This window comes from Pholcus phalangioides, unplaced genomic scaffold, assembly GCF_987345545.1.
Source record: "Pholcus phalangioides strain wild (caught in Gottingen) unplaced genomic scaffold, Ppha-v1.0 ptg000002l_1, whole genome shotgun sequence".
NCBI lineage: Eukaryota > Metazoa > Arthropoda > Arachnida > Araneae > Pholcidae > Pholcus > Pholcus phalangioides.
Genome location: NW_028301595.1, coordinates 16,928,904 through 16,955,281, shown reverse-complemented (window position 1 = coordinate 16,955,281; position 26,378 = coordinate 16,928,904). Strand labels below are relative to the sequence as shown.

Genomic DNA, 26,378 nt, shown 5'->3' with positions numbered 1-26,378 from the left:
AAGCATTGAATAGGGGGAAAAGGGCACCCCTGCGTCAGGCTATTCTGGGCAGTCACAGATAAATGATGACGAAGTCGTGGGAGGGCCACGGGTGCCAAAAGTTTAAGAAATACTGGGATTAATTGGAGGGGAGACGTGTCATGAGTTAACAAACACGCCGGCTATTTTTGCTGGGAATAATTTCGCCGATTCGGCACACTGCTGTATATGCATAATGATGAAACAAACAGTGATTCTTGGAAACGAGAAACTACACCATGAAAAAAATGTTTCTGAAAAAGTCACATTTTAACATAAAACTATGTACTATCACCGTATATAATATAGTACAATATATTGTCGTACAAATATAGGAGACTAATTTTTTCTACATATCAGAGCGCTATTGGCCCAAGATTATAGGTTTTTTTATTTACCCATTTTTAAGGAAAACTTTTCCAGAACCTCCTTTTGTGCTCCAAAATCTTGGGTTTTTTAAGGCTCAAAAGCTCATAGCTGTTTTCCACCTTTCTCAGTCTTTGACACTACCATATACACAAGCTTGGGTATCGGCTAGTAAAATATATTAAGTGTCGTAGAGCGACGTTCAGCGTTTGATTCGCTGAAAATGTTATGCAACAATACAAGATAAGACAGCACATTCATTACTCTGAATTTCAACGTCAATACAATTGTCTCAAAGTCTAAACTTTCAAAATTCACTTGTACAGGAAACGAATTGGCATGTCGTGGTTCAGTCCGCACTAGACACAATGTCACCTATCAGTCCCCGTGATGTGCAACGTGCGTGTTGCACTTTGCAGCAAATTTATATCGTTGAGAGAGCGTAGAATGTTTTTTTTTTCCAACACACAAAATGAGGTTCGGTTGAAATTTTCTAGAATTTACCAGGTAGGGCCTCAGAAAAACCACTTGGCCGGGGGTCCATGATGCTCTTAAGATGACCCTGTATACAAGGTAACCAATATGGCGACTTCCTGCTCGACTCATGAAAGAAACAAAACTAAATTGAAGAAACATAAAAATGAATCGATTTTTTTTCCTTTTTGATGGGCTCTTGATATTTCAAAAGTTTTCTTCAAGTTCGATGCAATTGGATAATATAAGACAATACGGAGACTTTCATTTTCGTACTTGAAAAGATATAAATAAAAAGTTGAAATCAATGTGTGTTATTGCATGAATATCCAACTCAAAAGTAGGTCCAGCTCAGGGGCGGTCTTAGGGCAGTGCGACCGGTGCAGTTGCACCGGGCGCGAAATGAGAAGGGGTGCCGAAACGTGTTAAATATACATTACTAGAAAAATATCTTTAAGATACTTATTTAAAAAATAACTAAAATATATACATGAAAAATGACCGAGATGAGAAAAAAATTGGAAGTTTGTGTATATATAATATTACGGTTATTTTTCGAAAAGAAAGGTATCGATGGGCAGTGCACCTATATACGTACAGTACATAGCGATTTTAGTCAGATAAAAATACATGCTCTTTCTCTCGAGCTCTTTTCGTTTACCCATGCAGGAGATTTGGAGGGGAAGAAGCAATTTCTTTCTCTTTTGTTGTGCAGTAAAAAATAAAAATAATGGAGGAATCACCCTTGTGTGGTCACCCAATTTTTCTACTAATGAGAGCCAAAGTGTTTTCCTGTGTTGTGAGGAGTATTACAAGAATTGGTGTCTTCTGATGTGGGAAAGATTTTGAGGCAGAGGCCTTTCATGCCTCTTTATTCCCGAATTGCATTACTTTTATTAAAAACGCAGAATCGAATCGCCAAACAATACAGTACAGTCGGGGTCCCCGTATTCGTGGTTTCCGTATTCGCGGTTTTTTTTCCTTTATTGGAATTTTTCGTTCACGTGTTTTGTTTACAAAATTTGAGTTGTGCTTGTTTAGGATGGCTCATTCTTCTAGTGCTACTGATAATGCTTTGAAAAGGTAAATAAAAGTGAAAACTTGACAAGAAAAATTTGATATATTGACTGCTTGGCGAAGTCAATACCTTCTGTGGTCCGCCATTACGGAATCAACGCATTTTCGGTGAGATATATCAAGAAAATGGAATCTGAAATTCGTTCAGCCGTAGCTGTAGCTGCACCTGTGGCAGTCAAAACTTTGCAGCGCCTATGGGATCCATGTGTTTCACGTACAGAAAATGCTGTTTTTTTGTGGGTACAAGAATGACACAAAAAGGTATTTCAATTGATTGTAATATTATAACAGAAAATGCGATAAATTTTACTTTTCCATAAGGAAAGGGATGGTGAAACGTGAAAATTTCAAGTATGAAATCACGCTGCGAGACCTGTATATCTGTAAGAGGGGACCATACCCCCCTATTAACCCATTTTTTTGTTTATTCTGCAACCGCTGTTTCATACCTTCCGACTCCAACGAGTGTTACGCACGATCATGCGTGTGTATTACAATTATTGAATGGTTATTGTTTGTATTGTATCAATGTATGTACATATCAAATTTCATTAAAATCGGTACAGTAGTTCTAGAGATAATCGACCAAGTCTGCGAATTCTCTTAATTTCTTACACCAGTGTAGCAGTAATCCCGTTCTAGAAGAAGCTTTTCCGACTTCTTCGTCCCTTAATATCCAAGCACCAAGCAAGAGGTGTGGGGGGATGAGGACGATCACCACACCAAGAGTCTGATAATATGGTAGAATGAATCTGTCCCGTATTTTACGGGACAGTAATGACTAGCAAAAATTGCCTCCTCTGACACATCACTCTGGATTCACGCCTGGGGGGGAGGGGGCGCTGACTACTGTTTTTGCACCGGGTGCCACTAGGTCTAAGACCGGCCCTGGTCCGGCTAATTATTTTATACTTAATTTTCTAGGCTCCGTATCTCTAAGCGAACTCAATATATTTCGAAAATACGGAATTCAATTCAATTTTTAAAATCATCGATGAAATTCCGCAGCTTTATTCAAGTATTTTTTGAAGCAAAAACAGGCAGAACTTGAACTTCAAGAAAATTTTCGAAATTATCTAGAGCCCGTACGTAACTAGCAACATACCATCGGATCGTTCAGCTTTGAATATGGAAAACGTTGGAATTCCTATGTGTAAGTGTGTTCTGTGTTTATGGTAACTTTCTTGTTAGTATATTTTTTATGACATGTGCTACACGCTCTTGTGTAAGCTGACCATATTTCCTCGAGAGAAATACGGGGCATGGGGATTACAATTACGGGAAAATACGGGACATTGCCAATTATCGCCAAAACCAAACAAAGTTGCCAAATATTGTTGAAATAATGGAAAAATCACAATGGTGGGAAATGCAAATTGCAGTGGATTAAAATGTATTCCACGAAAAAAAACCGTTTACCAAGGCAAATGGGGGAGATTAATATTCCCATATATAGTTGTAATTATCATAAAATAACTTATGAGTTGAAAAATAATTTCAATCTTTGACTTCAATAAAGAATAAAAATTCAAGTAGGCTTCGTTTGAAATACGGGAAAAATCGGGACACTTTTGCGAAAAAGTCGGGACGATCAAAAAACAGAAAATACTGGGACTGCCCAGGGAAATACGGGACGTATGGTCACCTTACTCTTGTGAATATTTTTCTCTAACAGGGGATGGCCCGAAGGCATAAAGCCCTGTATAATTGAAGAAGAAGTTTTGACATGCCTTTTCGAACGAAGTTGATTGAAGAAAACATCGTCTGCCTTGGCAGTCTTGAAGGTGTTTTTGCCTGGAGCTGGTTTGAAAATTAACTTTGCTTGGTTATTTTAGTGTTTAGGGTTATCTCTATATTGTATTTTGTGGTTTTGAAAAATATATATTTAAGTAATTTATTGATAATAGTAGCGTCAAGAGTATATTTAGGCCTACTTCAATAAGTACATTTTTTGAGGCTTGGTAAGCCACATTGTTGGCTTTTGGTCCAGTTGACGTCCAATACTAATTTTCACCTTTTCCTCACGGTGACCTTAGTATGTTACACTGAAGGATAATTATCAAGAGTACTTAGTCATGACGAACAGTATGGAAACTAATGAAAATGGACAACAATACACGGATTCGGTTTTCAACAACGCCCCATTTTGGAGCTCTAATCTTTCTGGAGAGACCATACTTGAGCTGGCTTCCGATTTTGACAAAGATATCACAATCAAACTTCATGGCTCGACCCCTATACCTGATTCAAACCCGAAAAAGGTTCGAGACTTTATAGCTAATAAAATTTCGGATACCAATCGAATTAAAGAAGTAAGATTTTCTCGTGCTGGAGACCTTCTGATTTCAACATCGTCAACCGATACTGCGTTAGAGGCTCTGAAAATTACATCTTTTGGTGATATCCCAGTTGTGACTTGTGTGCTAACAGACTCGCTGTCCTCACGATACATCGTCAGAGGTATTCCTACATCAGTAGAGCTTTCTGAGGTGGCCCAGGAGCTGGAACATAATGATCTTACTCCACTTAATATCCGTAGAATTCTTCGTAATAAACAACCTACAACTTCAATTATAGTGACGTCATTGGGCTCTTCAATGCCTGCTGAACTTAAACTTTGGTACCAATTATTCAGACCTGATCTATTCATTGAACGTCCCCAACTTTGTCTATGTTGTTTTCAGTTTTCTCACAGAACAAAGTTCTGCCGGTTATCATCCCCCCTTTGTCTTTATTGTGGTGAAAATCACCTTGCCAAGGACTGTAAAGGTGTGAAAAGATGTAAAAATTGTAACTCTGAAAATCATCTACCCACTGATAAGCTTTGTCCTAAGTATCAAAACGAAGTGAGAGTATTGAATTACAAGTTAACTAAAAATGTCCCGATCCATGTTGCTAGACAGGCATGCAGAACATCCAGCAGTTCATATGCAGGAGTAACAGCTTCATCAATTTCTTCGGATAGTTTTCAGTCTTTTAAATTGGACATAATGAATGCAGTTTCTTCCGAACTAAAAAAATTCAGGGAGGCACTTGTTGAAGAAACAAAGCAGTCTATTGTGGAAGCAATCACACAATCAATAAAAGAGATTATTCCCGACATGTTGAAGTCCCTGATGGAGGGTGTTCAACCTAATTTGATGGATCCGAGAAATGTTCGAAAGAGGCCTAGCTCACCGGAGAACTTAATATCTGATGCAATTCAGTTTAACCCTGTTCGAGGAGGTAAATCTAAATTACCTCGTGAACTGGGATCTCCATCGCAGAGCAGTGGAAAGTGAATGAAATCATGGTTTTGTTTGTTTTTTTTTTCCCCCTTTTTTGCCAACTACTTTTCTTTTGAAGAGCTTAATCAGCTCCTTCAACAATTTTTTTTTTTTTTTTCCCTTTCTCCCATAAGCATGGATTTTCATGTCAAGTCGACGTCATATAAGGTTATCTTAATGTTTTTATGTTTTGTGGAAATGAAGTTAATTTCCCAGTAGTAAGCATGGTGCAGTATTTTTTTTAACACTTAGTTTTTTATGCCTAATTTTAGAAATTTCAATATCCTTCAATGGAATGTCAATAGCATCTCTTCAAAAATTAGTTCTTAAGCAGTTTATAGATAATTTTGATATTCTGGTTTTCCAGGAAACATGGCTCTCTCCGTCCAAAAAATTCTTTCTTCCTGGTTTCCATATTTATCGTCTTGACAGGAATTACTCCTCAGGTGGTGGTATCATTACAGCCATTCGCTCTTCAATATCCTCTAAATTGGTGTGGTCCTTCTGTGATCCCTCAATGGAAATTCTTATCACGCAAGTTTTTATCAACAATAAATCCTTTTTCCTAATCAACATATATAGACCTCTTTCTCCCTTTTCATCAGGTCCTTTAGACCAGGCTATTTCACATGTTTCTGGTGATTTTTTATTACTTGCTGATATGAACTGTCATAATAAAGCATGGGGTAGTAATCACGACTCTAGTGCGGGCAATCAATTATACAACTGGATCATCCAAAATAACATTTGCCTTTCTCCTCCCAAATGCCCAACCTTTTATAGAGGTTCTACAGCATCTTATATTGACTTGTGTTTCAGCTCTCCCAACTTAAATCGTCATTTGATCTGGTCTACAACTGCTTCTCTTTACAATAGTGATCATATTCCAATTCGGATTTCTTTACCCTCATACCGTCTTGCTGCCATCAATATAAAACATTCCATTCACTGGCCTACTGTTGTCGCTCATCTAAAAGAGATCAACATGGAATCAATTTATAATAATCTTTATGACCAGATCAAACAAGCAGTTCATTCATCCTATAGGAAAAAACAAAAAACATTCTCTTACAAATTAAGACTTGATCAGGATGGACGTCAATTACTTAAGAGAAAGAAATGTCTGTTCCGTACTTATCGTAGAATTCCTTCCATTCAAAACTTAATCAATTACAAACAGCATGCTGCCATTTTCAGGCGTCATCTTAGAATCCTTCGGTTCAAAAATTTTGTTTCAGAGATAATGCCACTTTCTTCCCTTTCACAAATTTATTCAGTTCTTCGTAAACATAAATATGTGGCTTCTAAGTCATGGGATAATTCCAACCATATTTTTTCTACTGCTCAGAATAATGTGGTAACTCCTTCAGACCAAATAGCTCTTCTAAAATCTCATCATTTTCCAACATTCAATGATGCCCCTTGTTCCTTGTTTATTGGCCCACCTCGATCATTTTGTGACACCACTAATAGTTCCTTCACTGAAGGTGAACTCATGAAAGCTATCAAGTCTGGCAGATCAAATACACCAGGTCCAGATGGCATTCCTCTTAAAACTTTCAATCATCTCCCCAAAAAGGGACTGGAACTTTTATTACCCTTTAATAATTTATGGCAAACTTCAACTTGTCCTCACTCATTCAAAGAGGGCAGAATCATTTTTATACACAAATCTGGTAAATCACCATCTGAGCCGAAATCCTTTCGTCCTTTGACACTTATTAATACAATTAACAAAATCTTTGAAAGAATAATTCTTTTCAGACTAAATTGGATCTCAAATTCAATATTTTTCCTCCATGTTTTTATGGGTTCAGAATTAAAACAGGGTCAGAAGCTTGTCTCAGAGACATTGTATTTAACATTCATAAGTCTTTTCAAAGGAAGGAAACCAGTTATTTGTTGGCATTGGATATTCGTTCTGCATACGATTCTGTAAAGCACAATTTGTTAATTCACAAACTGGCCAGGATGGGTTTCCAAGGTCTCATACTTGATTGGCTCTATGAATACTTGACTCATAGATCTCATTACATTGATTGGAGAGGAGATAAATCCCAAATATTTTCTCCGTCCTGTGGTCTATTACAGGGCTCCTCATTATCTCCCATCCTTTTTGCTCTTTTTACACTTGACATAGTCACATATATTCCAAATCATACAAGTATTTTTATTTTTGCTGATGATATTTTCCTTTATACGAGTTCAGATGATGGTACTACAGCAGAATTAAATATGAAAGAATCCATTTCGCAAACTCTTTGTTGGGCCAGAAATAGCTCTTTAGATATCTCAGTAACGAAATCCAAATTCTCCATCTTCTCGAGAAAACGAAATGTTCACTTTCCTTCTTTTGTCATTGACAATATTCCCATTCCTTATGACCCTTTTATTAAAATTTTGGGTATTTACTTCGAGCGCACTTTACGTTGGAAAAAACACATTCATCATCTTCATTCTAAGGGTACCTATAGTCTAAACATTTGCAAATCCATTAATCATGCCTCGAGGAATATTCCATGTAGTTTTATCAAACCGGTGTTCAGAAACATTATTACAGGTATTCTTGGGTATGGATCAGTCATTTGGCTCAATGCAGCTGAGTCTTCTCTTCTTAAACTTAACACAATTTATAATTCAGTCATGCGCTCAATTCTCTGCCTGCCAAGGTCCACTAGAATCAACAAAATGAAAATGATTCTTGATTTTCCTAAATTTCAGGATCTCTTACTCTTAAGGATCACCAATTTTTGCATTAACTCAACTGCTTCTCCTACTCAGGGTCCATCCAACCTTTTGAATACTGGTTTTAACAAACTTGCTCCTCCTTTGTCAAACAAAATGGACCAATTTTTGGCACACTGTCAGTTCTTTCCACTGCCTGTTATTCAACCAGTATTTCCAAATGAGCCTTGGCGGCCTGACAATATCTCTATTATCACAGATTCAATTTTATTTCAACAATTCCCCAAAATTCCAGGTGTTCAACATCTCTTTCAAAGTTTTCTGGATTCTATTGATCCAAATACAATAATACTAGCAACAGATGCTTCAAAGAAACAATATGTTTCTTGTGGTGCTTACTATCCTGCACAAAATACTATTAGAACTTGGTTTGCTCATCCTGACTCTTCAATTTTCTCAGGGGAAGCCTTGGCCATTTCAATGTGTTTAAAAACATTTCTTCCTAATAACAAACAATCTATGATGATCTTTTCGGATAGCAAATCAGTTTTGTTGGCATTGAAATCATTCTCTTTCCGTTCTCACACTGTCATTCATCTTCTTCATTCACATTTAAACTGGGCCAGTTCTTTCTCAGAACATATTTCACTTATCTGGGTTCCTAGTCATTCAGGCATCATTTTAAATGAAATAATAGATAAAAGTGTTCGTCTTATGGCTTTTCTGTACAGGCTCCTTCTCCTACGCACATATACCCTGAGGACCTTCGTGCAATTTTTCACCAGAAATTTAAAAACTCAAATTCAGTCTCTCAGAGAAGTTTACTTCCAGAATTTTCTGGCTTCTATAAGTCCTGTGAAAAGTATTCCCATCTCTTTTCTTCTCGGAAGTTGGAAATTTTGTTTTTCAAACTCATTGTTAATAGGGCTCCTCTTAACACTTATTTACATTTTATACACGAACTGGATAGTCCAAACTGTTCACACTGTGGTGAGTTGGAAACTTCTGAGCATTTTCTTTTTCACTGTTCTAAGTTCTCTCATATTCGGAATCAGACACTTAATATTTGCCATCCTCAAATAAACAATTGGAATAAATTTCTTTCTACTTCTCCTAAAGTTGCGATTCAGAGGTTAGAAGAATTCCTTACTCTATGTAATCGCTGGTAATTTTGTTTTTTCGGTTTTTTGGGTTCCATTTTTTCTCTACACACACTCATCAAGGGACTACATATCATTAGCATTTTGTTTGTAACCAAGATCGTCCCCTTGGTTTGAAGAAATCATACTCTCCTTCCCGCTCATCACCATTTTCGTGTTTTTTTTTTTTTTTTTGTCAAATTTTTGTGTTTCCTTGATGGTTGTATTACTTTGTATTTTTCATATGCCTTACCTGTGGTTTTTTTTTTTTCTTTTCTTTTCTCCCTCTCTCCCCCCTTTCACTTCAGGGATTAGCCTTGGCAGCATAGAGCCCTGAATAATAAGACCAAGACCAAGTTGATCGAAGAACGTTATTGAAGTAATGTACGAACTTGATAATATTATTTATTCTATTGTTATATATATATTATATATGACATGAATGTCGCTCTCCGCTTGTTAATACAAGATATACAGAAGACTGGATGTTGTGAAGATATTTATTATTTGAGATGTTAATTTTTTAAGGAAGGAAAAAACTCATCTCTGCCTCTACCGGGAGTCGAACCCGGGTCCCTCGATTGCCGGACGAGTGCTCTGGACCACTAAGCTACAGAGGAGATAGAGATATCTTGTATTAACAAGCGGAGAGCGACATTCATGTCATATATATAGCCCCCTGATGGCTCGTCGTCCATGAGCTATTAGCTGATCGGTTTCACCGTCCATTGCACGGTTCCGTTCGGCACATATACGCTCTAGCGAAGGAAAATCTCTATCTCCTCTGTAGCTTAGTGGTCCAGAGCACTCGTCCGGCAATCGAGGGACCCGGGTTCGACTCCCGGTAGAGGCAGAGATGAGTTTTTTCCTTCCTTAAAAACTTAACATCTCAAATAATAAATATCTTCACAACATCCAGTCTTCTGTATATCTTGTATATATTATATATTAGGTTCCCTTTCATGTTTTCATTAAACTAATATCTAATCTCATGACAGTTTAGTTTTGAATTGTTTGATAACCTGATATCAGTCATACAACCCTTTACATATACTGTTTTGAATTTCAAAATTTTATTATATTTAATGTAATTTTAATAATATAATATAATTTATATAATATAAAGTTTAATATTTGATTTCAAAAGTACCTCTTCATCAAATTGCAAAGTTTTCACTTATAGTTATAAATAAGAAGTTTTGGACAGTACGATAAAAAACACTGTATTTACCGTGGTTTTACCGTACTGTACAAAAGCTTGCCAACCGTGATATAAATACTAGCAGATCACATTTTTGCAAAAGTGGCTACTTCTTCTTTCACATTCTACGATTTTCTTTCGCATTTTGCGAAAAATGTGACCGTAGTTTAAACCCTGGTGCCAAGATGATTTCTAAGATTAAAAAATGAGAAAATATTCTTTCAATTGATGCATAACTTGGGAACGTGAAAATAAAAAAAACAATGTGTTAAAGACAGTCTTTTGATAAGTCGTCTTCCAGTGTTTTCCATATTGCTGTCCCCCTAGTGATAGAATTATAAATATAGCTTTAATTTATTTGGTGAAATATTGGCTTTTAGCCTCGTAAGAGCAGCAATTTAAATTTAACAAAAACTTTGGGTCTTGAAGTCTTTTATCATTATATAGGAGTAATCAGTGTTTGTGAAATTGTGTTCTGTTAGTCATGAGTAGGTGCTACATAGTATTTATATATATATTTAAACATTTATATGAGTGATATTAATTTACTATCAGATTTCCAGCTTGAAACCATCAACTTGGTGAAACAATTAACTTAGAAAAAAACCAAATGACACCTTTTTGAAATATTTTTGATTTAGTTAGTTTTATTTTCTGCTAGTATTTTTTTTAATATGTTAGTACCATGGGAAAAAAAAACAACAACAAAAAATCCAAAGTTTTCCACATAACATTTTGAAACTTGGAGGTTTTGGATAGTTTCAGACAGTTTTGAACAGTTTCAGACACCTTAGGACAGTTTTGGACAGTTTATCCTGCGTGACCTGTCCGAAACCCCAAGCCTGATTCATATGCTTCCTAACGTGACACATCACTGCCCTCCAGTTTAGCCTCGTTTACATGGGAAATGAAAAAATTAGTCCCTTTCACTTGGCAATAAGGAAAAATCGCAAAGGATTATGAGAAAGGAGCAAGAAACTGTGAAAACTAAACAATAGGGTGTAAATCTTATTTTTCCCTACAAAGTGAAAAAAGTTGTCTTTGTATCCCTAAAGAGGATTTTAAAATCTGGTCTTAGGACTGTTTCCGTTTTTATGTATGCCCAAATGGCAAGCCTAATATTTTTCTTTCTAAACTTGAATACCTGATACTCTGATGGGACTGAAGAAAGGTTTATATACTATGCAGGGTACGTAGGAAACAGGGGGTATGCCATTGTACTGGCAAACCATTGATCCTACAGGCATACTTCCAATTAGAAAAAGTATCCAAATAGCGTGTAGCACTCCGATATGTCATTCATGTTTCATGTGGTTGTATAGTAATTAAAATAAAAAAAATTAACTTTTATACAGTTCCCGAGTGTCCCAAAACCCAATTAGAAGCCCTATCCCGCCTGAAATGCCAACTAAAAAAATTCCATGTTCCTAAGTGCAATATTCACACATATATTCAAGAAACAGGGAATTTGGGGTAAAACAGTGTTAAATGCTGAAAAACTGTTTTACCAGCATTCGACACTGTTTTTCCCCGAATTTCCTCAGTTTTTCATATATGTGAATAGATAGAATACAAGAATCTATGGAAGGAATAGATTCTCATAGGAAGATGAGAGATGTTGAGATCTTATTTATTTCACATTAGGGGCTGTTTATGTATTACGTAAGCAAGTTTTCAGCCATTTTTGGTCCCCCCTCCCCCCCTTGTCAGCAAAATTTCGTCATCAGCTCTGCTCCTCTGAATCCTAATGCATATTGCTGGGATCAGAGACGTACACGGGGGTCATGCCCCCCCCCCCCCCCGACGATCAAAAATTTATTTTTTTAATTAAAATTTTAGAAGAAAATACTTTTATATGTTAATTATAATCAATTTCTGTTAATTTCAATGTTATGTGAAGGCTATGAACTCAAAATTAATCTTTAATAAATTCATTGCGACGCACCCTCTAAGCCATATAATGATAAATCGCATAAAGGCCTGCGGACCAAATATGGCCTTGGGGGTTATCTGATGCTGCCTCTGTTATAAGTACCTCTATAGGGTACTTATAAATAGGGGGAGAATGTTACTTCAAGTGCTCACAAACTAACAAAAGGTTTTTCTCATTTTTGGCACACCGAGTAAGATGGCAGTAAAAAAAATTTCATATTTTCATAAACGGTGGTTGATGACGTAAGCATTATCCAAACCCCCCCCCCTCCCCCGTCATCAAAAGTCAGCAAATCGAAAACCCCCTCCCCCCATCGATGCTGACATAATACTTGAATGGCCCCTTATGTGCACAACCAACACCAGCTTCAGTCTGCTATAAATCTCATGTTGCCACAACCCAATCAAGTTCATAAGTAAAGTGTCCCCATCTGTGATTTTATCAGCTCATTTCTCTGTCTGATACATGCAGATGGAGAAGATAATCTCCCAGCCAGACTTCACCTCGATGCTGAGTCTTGCGCTGAAAGAACGCACTTCACCTCGATGTTGAGTCTTGCGCTGAAAGAACGCACTTCACCTCGATGTTGAGTCTTGCGCTGAAAGAACGCACTTCACCTCGATGTTGTCTTGCACTAAAAGAATGCATGCTCTGAAAACATAGGCTATCTTTTTTTTTTCCTTCAATACATTTTCTATTTTGGCTGAATCTTTCGTTTTATATGAAAGAGTTCAAAAAATTTCAGAAAGAAAAGTGTAAGTATGTCTGAAAAAAGACTCTGAAGTGGACATGAGTTAATCGGGCCCTATTGACAGTAATTCTGATGATTGGTGTGAAAATCCAGCTCGTGACGTGGGTATTTTGTTAGTGTGTGCATTCATGTCATTGAAAATATTTGTTAGCCAAAGCAGAAAAATCATGACAAAATCTTCATTAGAAGGAAAATGCGTAAGCCAGGGCATTCATTAACCAAAGTATCAGAGGCGCTTACAGAATCAATTTTTTTCCCAGGACTTGTTACAATGTAATATCTGATTAAGAAAATGTCAATCATTATTTACTCTTAAGTACTATTAATGCGCATCATAAAATTTATGGCTTATTTTTCCACTCTACATGTTCTTGCCCCTTTCAGTAGCTCAATACACATTTCTTGTCTGAATGCATCCCTTCAGTTAGTGAACTTGCGTAATTCATGCTCACTTTCTCATTATTGTAGTCTTATTTTATTTTCAGTTTCATATTTTACTTATCCTAGAAATTCACCCCGACAACCTCGGGCACAGAAACCGGTAGGTATGCACCACAGAATAAAATCAGTAAATTGTTAATTTATGCAAAAAATTTGAATTAATATGATTTTTTTTTTAAAATTAGTTTGTTGTGCTTAGATTTAAACAGATATTCAGTCGAGTAGGCTGAATAGTGGCCAAATATTCATCCCATCTCTAATCAGAATCACTTTCACTCGAACCTGATTAATTCATGTCCGTAATCTTTTTTCAGATGTACCTTAAATTCTCTTTGTAAGGGTTAGATCGTTTCATGTAATTTGAAAGATTCAGCTAAAATGAAAAATATGTAGGAAAAAGGGGGGGGGGCTATGTTTTCAAAGCAAGACTCTTATCCTCAAACTGAAAAGTCTGGACATTGTAAGAGTTTTTTTTTTATCTATCTGCATGCATCAGACACAGGAGTGAGTTAATCAAATCACCAATGGATGGGGACGCCTACAGACTTAACTGGCGTTGTGGCAAAAACAGCTTTAGTAGAGTAAAGCTGGTGTTGGTTGTGTACATACTGGGAAATAAAAAGATCTTCAGCATCTCTCTCTCTCTTTCTCTTTCTCATCTTCCTGTTGATTTGCATTTATTTTGAAGCCTCTAATTTTCACCTTCAGTCAGTTTTCATCCTTTTTATAGCTTTCCTTGGGTTTTAAAAAACTTATCTTCAAATTTTGGGCCGTTTCTGGTCCAAATTAAATGGTTTTCCATGGAAACATGGGAAATTATGTCTCGGCTAACTAACGTGATCGCGAACGAATCATCTTCATTAGCTGAGGTATCATTGCATATAGAGAGAAAGTTATTTTTCATATAATATATAATGTATAAAAAACCAGGTGTTATAGCTAGTGTTATATAATTATAAAAATTTAAGATCATGAATTTGTATGATTTTTTATACCTTAGCTATAGAGAACTATGAGGTTCATCATCTACTCTTTGATGTCTGGTACTGCTTTAAAATCCCACACTCAAGAAGAGCGGTGACAAATTTTTTTAATTGCTGGGAAGATTGAAGAGATAAATATTGTTTATGCACAGATGATCGGGCATGAGATAAATGGCTGTTTACTTCGGGGCAATTCCTTCGATTCATCGTGCAAACAAGAAAAAAAAAGGAGTTTCCCTGCGCAGAAGTACGTCTTTCCTGCTCTTACTTAAAACTTAGTGATTTATTACTTTTTTTTTTTTTAAAATTTCAAATAGGTAAAAAAAGAAAAATGTGCAAAAATATAGAAAAAAATTACCAAAAAGTAAAAAAAAAGACCCATTCTGGTAATTGCAAGTAACCAAAGGGTCATTCAGCATCAACTAAATGAAACAAATTGCCGTTCAAGTATTACGTAAGCAAATTTTTAGCCATTTTTGACCTCCCCCCCCCCTCTGTCATCAAAAGTCAGCAAATCGGGAACCCCGCCCCCATCGATGATGACGTAATACTTGAATGGCCCCTTAATAGTTTACACATTTTTATCCTTTCACAGATTGAATGAGTTTTGGTAAAAAACAAGCAAACTTGAAATTTTAATACAAAAAGTAAAGTCGAAAGCTCAATGATATCTATGTTGGTACAACAAAGGGTTTAAGCTACAGTCACATTTTTCGCAAAATGCGAAAGAAGTGATAGCCACTTTCACAAAAAATGCATACAGGAAGTACGGAACGAGTGGACATCCAACCATTAATCATTGCATTATCATTGTAGCATTTTGCTAAAGCTTTTCTCCCCATTTTCGTTTTTTTTTTGCGAAAGGAATTTTTTATCTAGCTTAAACTCTGCTGATTCAAAATAATAATAGATGTTGTAAGGGCTAGGCTTTATACAAAAATTATTCCTGTTTTTTAATCATAGGAACCTTAATGCCACATTGCAAGGCATTGAAAATAGTTAGTGCAGTTTATCTCTCTATATTTTTCTGCAATTTTTTCCATGCACAAAATGTAGAAATAGAGCAGTTTTTTTTTGTGCACTGTATCTAGGGATTAACCCTCTGGCTGCTCATCCCGCGATTTCCGCGGGCATGTGTTTTTCTTCCTTTATTGAGGAGCGCATCCCGTTTTTCCCCCGTTTAACCACTGAAATAAATTATACAGTATTAGACGTTTCATTTATGTTTTGGCCAACAGATGTCGTTAGTTGTCCACTAAATTGCGGCATTTGAACGCACGTGGTATTACCGCACAAACTTCACTTTTAAAATTCACTGAAAAAAATTACGCAATTTTTGAAGCAATTTCGGTACACAAATTGAGCAGTCAGAGGGTTAAGTTCGAGACAAATATTTACCCCAAAGATCTATATTTCTTTTAATCACAAACTTTATCAGTAACATCAAACCATACCAGGTTACATTTACTTCAATATCATTGAATTTATGTAAAGGAGAAACAAAATTTAAATTTTTGTGATTTAAATCAGTGATTTAAAAATAAATCGAGTAATTTAAATTGGCGTACCCCCTGGTTTGCATGCTTATTGATGTCAAATGTTTCAAGTTTAGGACATCATTAACAAATACCAGTATACAACCTGAATTATATTGTTTGTACAGTAGTGAAATATTTTGAATCCAGGAATATTGTAAAAGTATATTTCATTGTCAAAAATCCAGACTTCTGAGAGGACTAAAATGTGTATGTTTTGAATATTGGCACCTAAAGTTGTTAGTAATTGATTAAATTTTAATCTAACACTGCGTATATTTATATGCCGCTGTGGTGGTCGAGTGGTTATAGTGGCGGACTCGCGATGCGAGGATCCGGGTTCGAACCCCACAGTAGTGGTCGGCTGAAGTTGGTTTTCTGTGGTTCCCAACTTCAAGGCGCGAATGCGAACCGATCTCCCCGTTAAAAAGTCTCGCCACAGAGAGCAACAGGCCTACAACGTTACAAATATTCAATCATTGCACTTCACTCACAATTTGAAGTATAGATGGCAGCACTGAAATATCATACACAACACTAGCTACAAACTCAGATTGTTGGGTGCACTCACACTTTGTTCCAGACTCTGCCACGAAGCTGGGCTGGAAGAGATCTTGGCAACAGGGTAAGTCCGGTGGCAGAGACCTTGGCGTTCATTCATTCATTGCGTATATTTATATGGAAAACGTAAATTTAGTATTATATAAATGGCTGGCAGAGAGGTGTTTTCAGTTCATCCAGGGTGTTCAGGTCTGTCTAGTTTAGATTGTGATTAATAATTTAATAGACATTATTTAAATCATTTACATGAGCAGTATATACAGAAAACCTTACCATCTCTGATCCAGCAGCTATTAAATCTCCTCTGTTTGAATTGCTTACAGAGATAATAAACGTTTTTCATATATGGACACAAGTGACAATTAAAATACACAGGTACCGATCTAAGTCTGTTGTCGATTGATAACGCTAACAATTTCTTTGTTTTTGCGGCTTTTAGGAATTTGTCTGCTGGATTTCTTGTCAAACTGGACAATTAAAGGCTTAATTTTGTCCTTTATCTTTGTTGGGACACACGCGCGCACAGTGGATGGCTGTTATGACATTTGACATCAACAAAAGACGCAATTCTCATTTTCGAATTGTCAATGTTTTCCTCTGGTGTCTCGGGTATCCTTGTATTTCGATTTTGCATCTTCGTTGAATATTGTTGGAGACCACTAATTTCACTTTGCAGTTTTGTGATTTCTGTTTTCAAAAATTAGTTTTCAGATATTATTTCCCGATGTTTGTTTTGGAGGTTAGCTATTTCAATTTCCTTGAAACTTTCTTGTTCCCACTTCAAGGTGTGAGTGCAAGCCAATCTCCCCTTTAAAAAGTCTCACCACAGAGAGCGACAGACCTACAAACAGTACAAATGTAATTCAATCATAACACATCACTCACTTTGCTTCTGAAATATAGATGGCAGTACTGAAAAATTAAACACAACTACTGTTAGGTACACACACAGTTACACTTCCGACACGACTCACTAGGTAGTAAATCGACAATAGATGGTGATAGACCTGGGTTGTGCTCGTTCAAAGAAAAGAAAAGCTATTTCAATTTGATATTGATGGTTTTGTTCTGCAAAGGTTAGGAACTGAGTAGAAATGTATGATTTTAGGGCCGTGATTTGGTTTTCGAAAGACATATATTGATTATATCCATTATTTGCTTTAGATCGAATGTTAAGTTTTATGAATATTGTTCATCGTTAGCTGGCAAACGCATTTGGGTATTTACTGAAATTGAGCAATTGGTGTTTTCAGATACTGTTGAGGTTAGAGGAGTGGGAATGATGATGTTGAAACAGGAATTATCACCAATTGATGCTGCTGAAGTAGTAGAAGCTGTGTTTTGTTGAGAACGAGATAAATGGTAAACCTGTACTAGCGACATGATGAGGCTGTGACTAGTGTGACTGTTGATGTTGTAGTTGTTAATGTTGAATCAATGAGGCTAAAGTTATTGACGATGCACCATGATTACCTGAGTGTTTGCTTTTGAAACAGTTCCACAAACTTTTATCACATTTAAGTTTTCGGAACGATCTTGCATTTAGTCCACCACAGAAAAATTAAATACGCTCTTGCATACAGCATGTGTTTCTGCTTTAAATACAGCTTCTTTCCTCATGCTATAGGTGAATGGAGCAAACTCTCAAGCTCATTGTCGAATCCCCCACTATCACTAGTTTTTTGCCCAATATCAAACAATATCTTTGTTATTTTCAATTGTATCCTCTTGTATAGGCCTCAGGGCTGACAATATTGTATAAATAAATAAATAATCCATATTATCCATTGTTAAAATACCTTCAGGACGCAATTTACACTTAGACATATTGGTGGCTCGCTGATAACAGCTTTGTTGCTCGTGTTTAGATAATTAACATAAAATTTAACTTAAATAAATATTACACATTAAAGGGAATAGTAACAAACTATGTAAATTAAATGTGTTGCGAATTATATATTTTAAATTGCTTTAATATCGAACCTAACGAAAAAAAACAAACGTTGACTTTTTTTCTTCTTTTTGAAGAGCATAAACAAAACATATGCGATCACTCCAACTACTGTTGCCAACAGTCAGTAATGTTTTTAAAACGGTAAATATGATATCTGCATAATTTAAGTTTTTCTTTGTCAATTTTATATATATATATATAAATGTCTTTTAGGGAATTCATAACATTAATTTTATTTTTAATGCTATGGAAATACAGTAAAACTCCTATATATTGCGGGCACTCATGGGATATAAAAATTTGCCCATAAAAGAGGGGTGACTGCATCAGAGGGGTGTTTCTGTGTGAACTGTAAAATTCAGTATTAACAGTAACTGAAATGGTTTTTTTGTTTTCATTGAACAAAATTCTGATAATATACGATGCGTTTTTAAAGTCATGGTAGTATATAGTTATTGATTGTATACTATTTCTTTTGTATCTATGCAGAGTTTATATACTGAATTTACGCCTTTTTTTGGAAAATTTATTTGAATATAACTATTTTTTACAGGGAACATTCCTGTATTTTTTACAGGGAATTGAAATTTTCCACTACAACCTGAAACATGGGTTGTGGTGGATAAAATTCAAGAATGAAGATTTTCGTCTCTTGCAGTTTTGACTGAAGATTTCCCAGGCTAGTAAGTATAACAATTTAATAGAGATCAATAAAATGTCAAAAAATCTTTTTGATATTTTTTGTAATTTTTTTAAAAAATTCCCTGTGTAATTTTCTAATAAACATGTTTTTGAGAGGGCAGGCATTGGGGAAAAAAGGTTGACATTTTTTAATGTAATCTAGGCATCGTTTTGAACCATTCATAGGGTTCCCCCGATGATGACCCACTGCATAGGTTCTATTTCACTCTCATACATTTCATCTTGAATTCTTTTTCTTCAAATAATTACATTTTAAGTATATATATACCATTTCTAATGTATTTTCTAAAGCCAGGTTACCTCCAAATGACGGACCTAGTACAAATAATTAATCTTTATGCTCGTATTAGAAACAAGGTCTCGAAAGTTGTTTGGCATGCTACTGGTACAATATAGTAATAAGGACAAATGAGATTCCCGCTGTCTCATTCATAGAATCTACAAAATGATGTGATTTATGAACCGCCTGATTTGAGGACCATAAAAAAATTCCAGCTTTAAGTTTTCTGTACTTATTCCATGCATTTTTTGTCCTATGTAAGGAAAGCAATGGCTGTCCTGATCAAGAGCTTTCATGAACTGCTTCATTAACACTAGCTTTATATAGTTAATTATTACAATTTAAGGGGGGGGAAGTTTAAGAAAAATAAGAGGTCAACAAGATCAATCTTATTTAAAAATAAATGTAAAACTTCTAAATTCAATTTTAAATAATTAAATTGAATTGGCGTGAATCTGGTCATTCACCTAAAAGTTACTTCTATCATGCGAGATTCTCATGCAGGTTTTTTTTAAACTGTTTCAGGATTCTCATTTTGCAAATCGCGAACAACTACATAACATATAAAGTTCTTTGTTTTGAGGGCTGATAAAACAAAAAAGAATGACATCCAGTCAAAGAGGTTGTAATGTTCATTCATTGCCACATGTTTTTCTTTTTAATAGGGTCCATCGTTAGTAATCCAAGTGTAACCGCAGTCGTAGTAGAGGAAGATAAAAGTAAAGATAATTTTCTTCTACAATGAGGCTGGCGTAGTAGGCTTATGTGCATAGAAGTGGGAAAGTTTGTGATGATGGTCAATACCAGCTCCGAACATGTGCTTTGATGATGAACAATAAGCGGGTATGTGCTGTGTGGAATTTCGAATGAATTGGTACATGTTGGAATGTGTGTGTCCATGTTCTGAACCTTATGTAAAATTTGTTTCTGTGTAATACTTGTTATTTGTATCATCTGCCATCAATTTTTATTACTATGAGTGAACTAAAGAATAACATTAAATGCCTTTACTGACAAAAATTACTTAGTTAATACAATACATACTCTTTCTTACGGGCATTATGAAATTAACAATGAGCAAGGGTTTCGATTGTTATTGATTGTATTCTTTTTATGATAAAGTGTAGTATAAAAAATATGTACATAGAAAATGAATGGACATTTTAAAAATTGACGAACAGTGGAGTGTATTTTGATGGTGAAGGCTATGTGTAAAATATTATTTTGAGTGCATATAAAGTTGTATTTTTCTCGATAAAATAATCTAATACATGACTATGTCAATTAGATTATATTATGTATGGTAATTTGAAATGTAACGATAAGATAATATAATATGTGACTATGTAAATTAGATTATCTTATCTAAGATTTTTATGTTTACTTGTATAATCATTCACAAAACGATTATACAAAAGTGCTTACGTAGTGAACAATTTTTTATTCCATACAATAATTTTGGCTTACTAAAAAATGGGAAAACACTACTGTAAGCAATTAGTTAAGATTTAAATGACCGGAGGTACTTTTTTCCTAGTTGGAAGCAAAAAAAAAACCTCCTCTTCAAAATTTAGAATACCTGAAGAAAAGTTATTTCAGGTGTTCTTGGATGGAAGTGGTGTTCATTTTATGGGGATGGAGGAGATTAACATAAAAAAAATAGTTTTTTTAAAAATCCAGACTAAGGAGTGACAGAATTTATGTAGGTATCAGAAAACAACGAGCTGAAAAGACATCAGTCTTACACAGTTGAAGCGATTGATAAACATTTATCTCTTCAATTGTGTGGGGCTAATGAAATTTTCAAAAATGAACAACAAAAGCCTCGAGAGACGGTATAGCTTTTGGGAAGCTATGAAAAAAGTAAGTAATGTTTAGATTAGCTGCGAAGACCGAGTAATTGTCTCGCGTTGTAAAAAATGTGCATTTCTGGGCCATAGAAGTCTCTATGAGAGGGAAGTAGTGAAATGTGACGTCTCCCATAGATGTTTCTACAGCCCAGAAATGCACATTTCACTATTACTTTCCTGCTCTGGAAAGATGAAAAAATTCGTTGATTTGAAGAATAAGACGGAGAATGAAAAGTCAAGTTAACTTCGTTGGAAACACGTGAAAAACCGGGACATTTTTGCAAAAAAGTTGGGACAGTGATGAGGAAAAAAACGGGACTGGCCGGCCTGGGAAATATTGTATGTATAATTACTCCAAGTCTGATTCAGTGTAGTAGCAGAGGGAGCGATTGCTCCCCAATCGAAATTTTGCCTACATTGGCACCTATTTTTCTAAATGACTTTTGATCTTTAAAAGAAACTTGAAAATTATTGACTTTTTCATTTTCTACCTTCATTGACTAAAATGATGAGTAAGGGGGAAAAAAAAAAAAATCTACATTTAATATTTACGCCTCTTGCAGTTTTACAGTGATTGGATTTGTACTAATCCTTAAGAGAAGAAGGAAAAAAAAAAGTGGAGGTTTTCACATTACTATTTTTGACAATCGCTCTCAAGCACTTCATCTGGAGGCATGTTCAGATCAGCCTCTGTTCCCCACCTTTATCAAAGGGCAGAATCTTGCCCGCTTCTAGCTGTAACTTTTTCTCTTGCTATTGGTCGTTCTCGGTAGAGCTCCTAGAAATACCTTTTATAGGTATGAGGATATGGCATTCACGAAATGCTCATTCTGTTCTGAAAGGCCACCAAGAGCATTGACTAAGGTGCTTTTTGAAGAAATTAGGCATGGGGGAACCTATTGTGGACAGACCACTGATCCTATGAAGTAATGGCTAGGATTCAAGCTCCAAGAAGTACCGCCTTTTCTTTGGGCGCCTTAGACAGAGTTTGAGCTCCTAGAAATACCACTTTATGTATGGGGGATTTAGCTAGATTCATAGTGCTTAGAAATGCCACGTTATCTGCAGGTGTCTTGGCAAGAGCTACTAGCTTGTGTATAGGGCAGTGTCAAAGACTAGGAAAAGGTGGAAAACAGCTATGAGCTTTGAGCCCTAAAAACCCAAGATTTTGGGTCACAAAAGGGGGTTCTGGAAGTTTTTCTTAAAGGTGGGTAAATAAAAATCTATAATCTTGGGTCAATAGCGTTGTGATATGTAGAGAATGGGAGAGGAAATTATACAGTCTCTTCTCTATTATTTGTACGATAATATATTGTACTAATCGTACTGCGATAATGCATAATTTTATGTTGACAATGTTTCTGAAAAAGTTACATTTTTTTTTTCATGGTGTAGTTTCTCTTTTCTTTGAATCACTTTGTTTCATCATTATGCATACACAGGAGTGTGTGCCGAATCGAAGAAATTATTCCCTGAAAAATGTTATGGCCGGTGTGTTTGTTAACTCATGACAAGTATATCTCCCCTCCAATTAATCCAGTGTTTCTTAAACTTTGGCACCCGTGGCCGCCCTTCCCTTGACTTTGTCATAATTTATCCGTGATTGCCCAGAATATCCTGACGCAGGGGGTTCTCGAACTTTTTCCACCCGAGGTGCCCTTTTTCCGTATCCAATGTTTATCTGCGAGCTGAATTCCGGGCGTTATTTTCTTTATTTCCCACAACAACACATAGGTGGTCTACGCAAGGTCGTCTTACGAGCATCAAAGGGACTTTTATAAGGCCCTCTACCTGTTCAGAAATTCCTGCCTAACAGTTCGCTCTCGAAACTTTTAACTGAATCTCATCTCCATGAAGTCCATTTTGCACTTGAGGCACCTAGACCAGGCCTGGAATTGTCCATGCATTACAAAGAAAGATAAAAGTAACTGAAGATACATACATATAGTATTTCAGAAAAACAAAGTGTCCACGAAACGTTCAGTCTACTCAAATTATCTAGTGTTTTTCAATTAGTGCTTATCCGATCCGAAGGCTTAGGGTACTTTCTAATATGAACTATGGCGTCATGAGGTTTGCCAACACTACCCGAAGGCCCTCTGGTCAAATTACGAGGGGGAAAAAATCCAAGAACTTATTAGTCCAGAGGGTTCTCAAACTGTGCGTCACCCACCAACCTTTGCCGGGAGCATCCCGAAAGTTTTTCAAAGATATTCTTTGTTAAACTGCTCTGGGGAGCCGCGGGCAAGCATTGATTAAAGTAACCCGGGGCACCGTGGATGGAAAAAGTTTGAGTCCCTGTGCTATAGTCTGTACCATTCATCACTTGACATATTTCCATTCTTCTCTGATTTGTTATAAAACACATCGCATGAATTTATTTTATTACAAATACATATACATATAATATGCGCACAATGTGCCTTTTTAAAAAAAAGTTTTTCAACTTTGTGCAGAGAACTCCCCTTTAAATAATATCTCTAAAGGAAGCCGGTAGATGATAAAACAAAAAAATATTTCAATCGATTCATACACCTGCCATTTTCACTCCCATTCGGAAGATGAGCAGTGGCATTACAAACACGCCTCAGAGATACTTAAATAGATTATGGACACATACGAACAATTTCTGGCTCACACTAATTCGTTTGAAGCAGTGGTTCCTAAACCTTTTTTGGATTCAAGCCACCCTCTGCTTGTGCGTCTGCTATCTAGTAGTATGTGATAACCACTGTGATCGTGTGGGCATCGTGATGGATTCATCCCGGTTTGAACCCCACAAGTGGCACAGCGGTGGTTGACTGAAGCTAGTCTTTTTTTTTTTCTTCAATTTCTAGGTACGAATACTAACCGATCTTTCGTTTGGAAAGCCTTCCCGCGGAGAGAGCAGGCAGGCTTTCACCGTGGTATTTGCATAACACGAAACTTCAGGTATCTGCAAAGTTTACTTCTAATATGGAAGACAGATGGCAAAATTTCTCGAACTAAAACCAGGCACAACTATGACATCATATATACGTTATGGCCACGCATAATATAAGGACAAAAACTTTCCAGCATGCGTTAAATTTGTTAGAAATTCCATAAGAGAAATGTCTTGGAAGTACATGCACGATTGAGTAGAAGTAATGTACATATCGTGCTTACGATAAGAGTGTAACATGATAAAAGCGATTAAATGGAAGCATGAAGATTTCTCTGTACTTTCATATCTTTTTGGAATCATTTTAGAGAGAGAGAAGAAATATACTTTTTCCTTTTCATTTCATTCTCCTATCATTTTGTACATTTTAATCTAAATTTTTTTCAAACTATCTTTTAGGGTGACTTCCCAGTTGTTTTTGGTGTTTGCATTTGTATAAGGCCGGTATTACACTATACAAGTTTTATAAAAGTGCTGGTATAAAACTTGAAAAATACAACGAATAAGCTGATGGGTTACATTCAAGCTTATCCGACCGATCAGTTTATTGGTTGCATTTTTCAAGTTTTATCAAAGCACTTTTACAAAACTTTTACAGTGTAATACCGGCCTAAGTACACAAAACATAAAATATGGAATTTAAAATTAATTTAAAAATTTAAATACATTAAAATCAATTGAAAGGTAATTAATTTAGTTTGAAAAATAACATCTACTGAAAACAAAATAAATTTGATTTTTTTTTTTTTAAATTGGGAAATTTAAAGTTCTTTCCACTAATGCATAATTTTAAGTTTGTGCCTTAAGCACGAACAAAAAAAATGGCGCCTTTCACAATTTCGCTCCCCCCACGGACCAAAACCTGGCTACGTCACTGGTCTGATTATCTTATATATAAATGTGAAAGTATGTATGTATGCTCTTTATACAAATCTACAGTTTTAGACCGATCGTCGCCAGATTTTGCATATATACCAAACAGGTGCGGGATTGAACCGTAGGCTACTTTAAAAGTTCGTCAGAGCTGGGCAAATGCCCGAAATGGGCAAAAAACTGTCGGGCAACAATGGTTTTGGGGCCTCAACAATCACTTTCGGAACGTTTACTTTGGTTACCGTGGTTTCCAACAATGCGTTTCAGACATGAATATATGCCTTTACAATGGTTTGTCACATCTTTAACGCTGCCATCATTACAGTTTATTCCTTTATAATGGTTTGGCTCTTTTCCAATACTCCCAGTAATTAAAAAAAACCCGGGAAGCGCCAGATATTTTTGCTTGCATGTATACAGGGTGTCCTGTAAGTGCTAATGTGGCCTTTATCTCATCAACCACCCATCGTCGAGGTATAGTTTCAATTTAAAAAGTGCTTAAAAGGAGTTTGAATAATATTCCCTGCAGAAGCTGGACATATCGCGTCACTAACAACAGAGAACAACAACTACGGCGATAAAACAGGGAATAAAAATGTTCAACGCCAGCTGATGAACTCAATGCTTGCCTCAAATCATCAGCACTCTACTTCAACAAACACCAACTCTGGCCATATCTCTACATTGCAATTTACTGCCATTAGTGAGATGGGTTGGAAGTGAAGGTTCTGTCTATCGGTGGTCGCCTCGAGTTTGTTAAGACATCAACACTCTGGCACGAAGCTAAAAAATTATCATTATCCACCAACATGCGAGTTCAACTGCAAAATGACTCAGCACTGCCATCATTTTCACATCAGTTGATCAAACTTGGCAATGGAAGAATTCCCGTAGACCCAAGCACTGGACTGATAACGTTCCCAAATGGATTTTGCCAGTTATTATGTATATAAACTCAGTTCAAGAACTTGCAGACAAAGTCTTCCCAAACATTCAACAAAATCACCGAAACCATGAGTGGCTTTGTGAGAGTGCGATTCTGGCACCGAAAAATGAGTGTGAACAAGATCAACGGAAAAATCCTAAAAATTATTCCGGGAGACTCCACATCTTACAAATCGGTTGACACTGTCACAGACACAGCGCAGACAATTCTGTATCCTGCAGAATGTCTGAACTCTTTTTGGATATTCCGGGTGTGCCACCACACAATTTGACCCTCAAAGTCGGAGCACCTGTAATGCTTTTAAGAAATTTGGAGACACCGATACTCTGCTATGGCAACAGACTCTGCGTGAAGAAATTGCGCAATTGCATCATTGAAGCAACGATTCTAACTGGATGTTACAAAGAAAAAGAAGTCTTC

At 36.1% G+C, this 26,378-nt stretch overlaps 1 protein-coding gene across 4 annotated transcripts; it reads left to right on the top strand.

Annotated features, from left to right (window-relative positions):
* Positions 1-3,667: 3,667 nt before the first annotated feature.
* On the top strand, positions 3,668-21,103 carry LOC149089580 (uncharacterized). 4 transcript variants are annotated; one of them, XR_016193534.1, is made up of 5 exons: positions 3,668-3,738; positions 9,334-9,409; positions 14,352-14,581; positions 18,962-19,067; positions 20,032-21,103. XR_016193534.1 is itself a non-coding variant. In XM_089239138.1 (5 exons), exons 1-2 carry the CDS (start codon positions 4,011-4,013, stop codon positions 9,338-9,340), a joined length of 1,209 nt encoding a protein of 402 aa, XP_089095264.1. In that variant the 5' UTR covers positions 3,736-4,010; the 3' UTR covers positions 9,341-9,409; positions 14,352-14,581; positions 18,938-19,067; positions 20,032-21,079. The 4 variants fall into 4 exon arrangements, 1 of the variants encoding a protein (XP_089095264.1); XR_016193533.1 differs by having other exon boundaries at positions 9,334-9,404; positions 18,938-19,067; positions 20,032-21,081; XR_016193532.1 differs by having other exon boundaries at positions 18,938-19,067; positions 20,032-21,081.
* The last annotated feature ends 5,275 nt before the right edge of the window (positions 21,104-26,378 follow it).

Excerpts from the sequence above, each read along its gene's own strand:
- LOC149089580 (XM_089239138.1), top strand. The coding sequence starts at position 4,011 with ATGACGAACAGTATGGAAACTAATGAAAATGGACAACAATACACGGAT.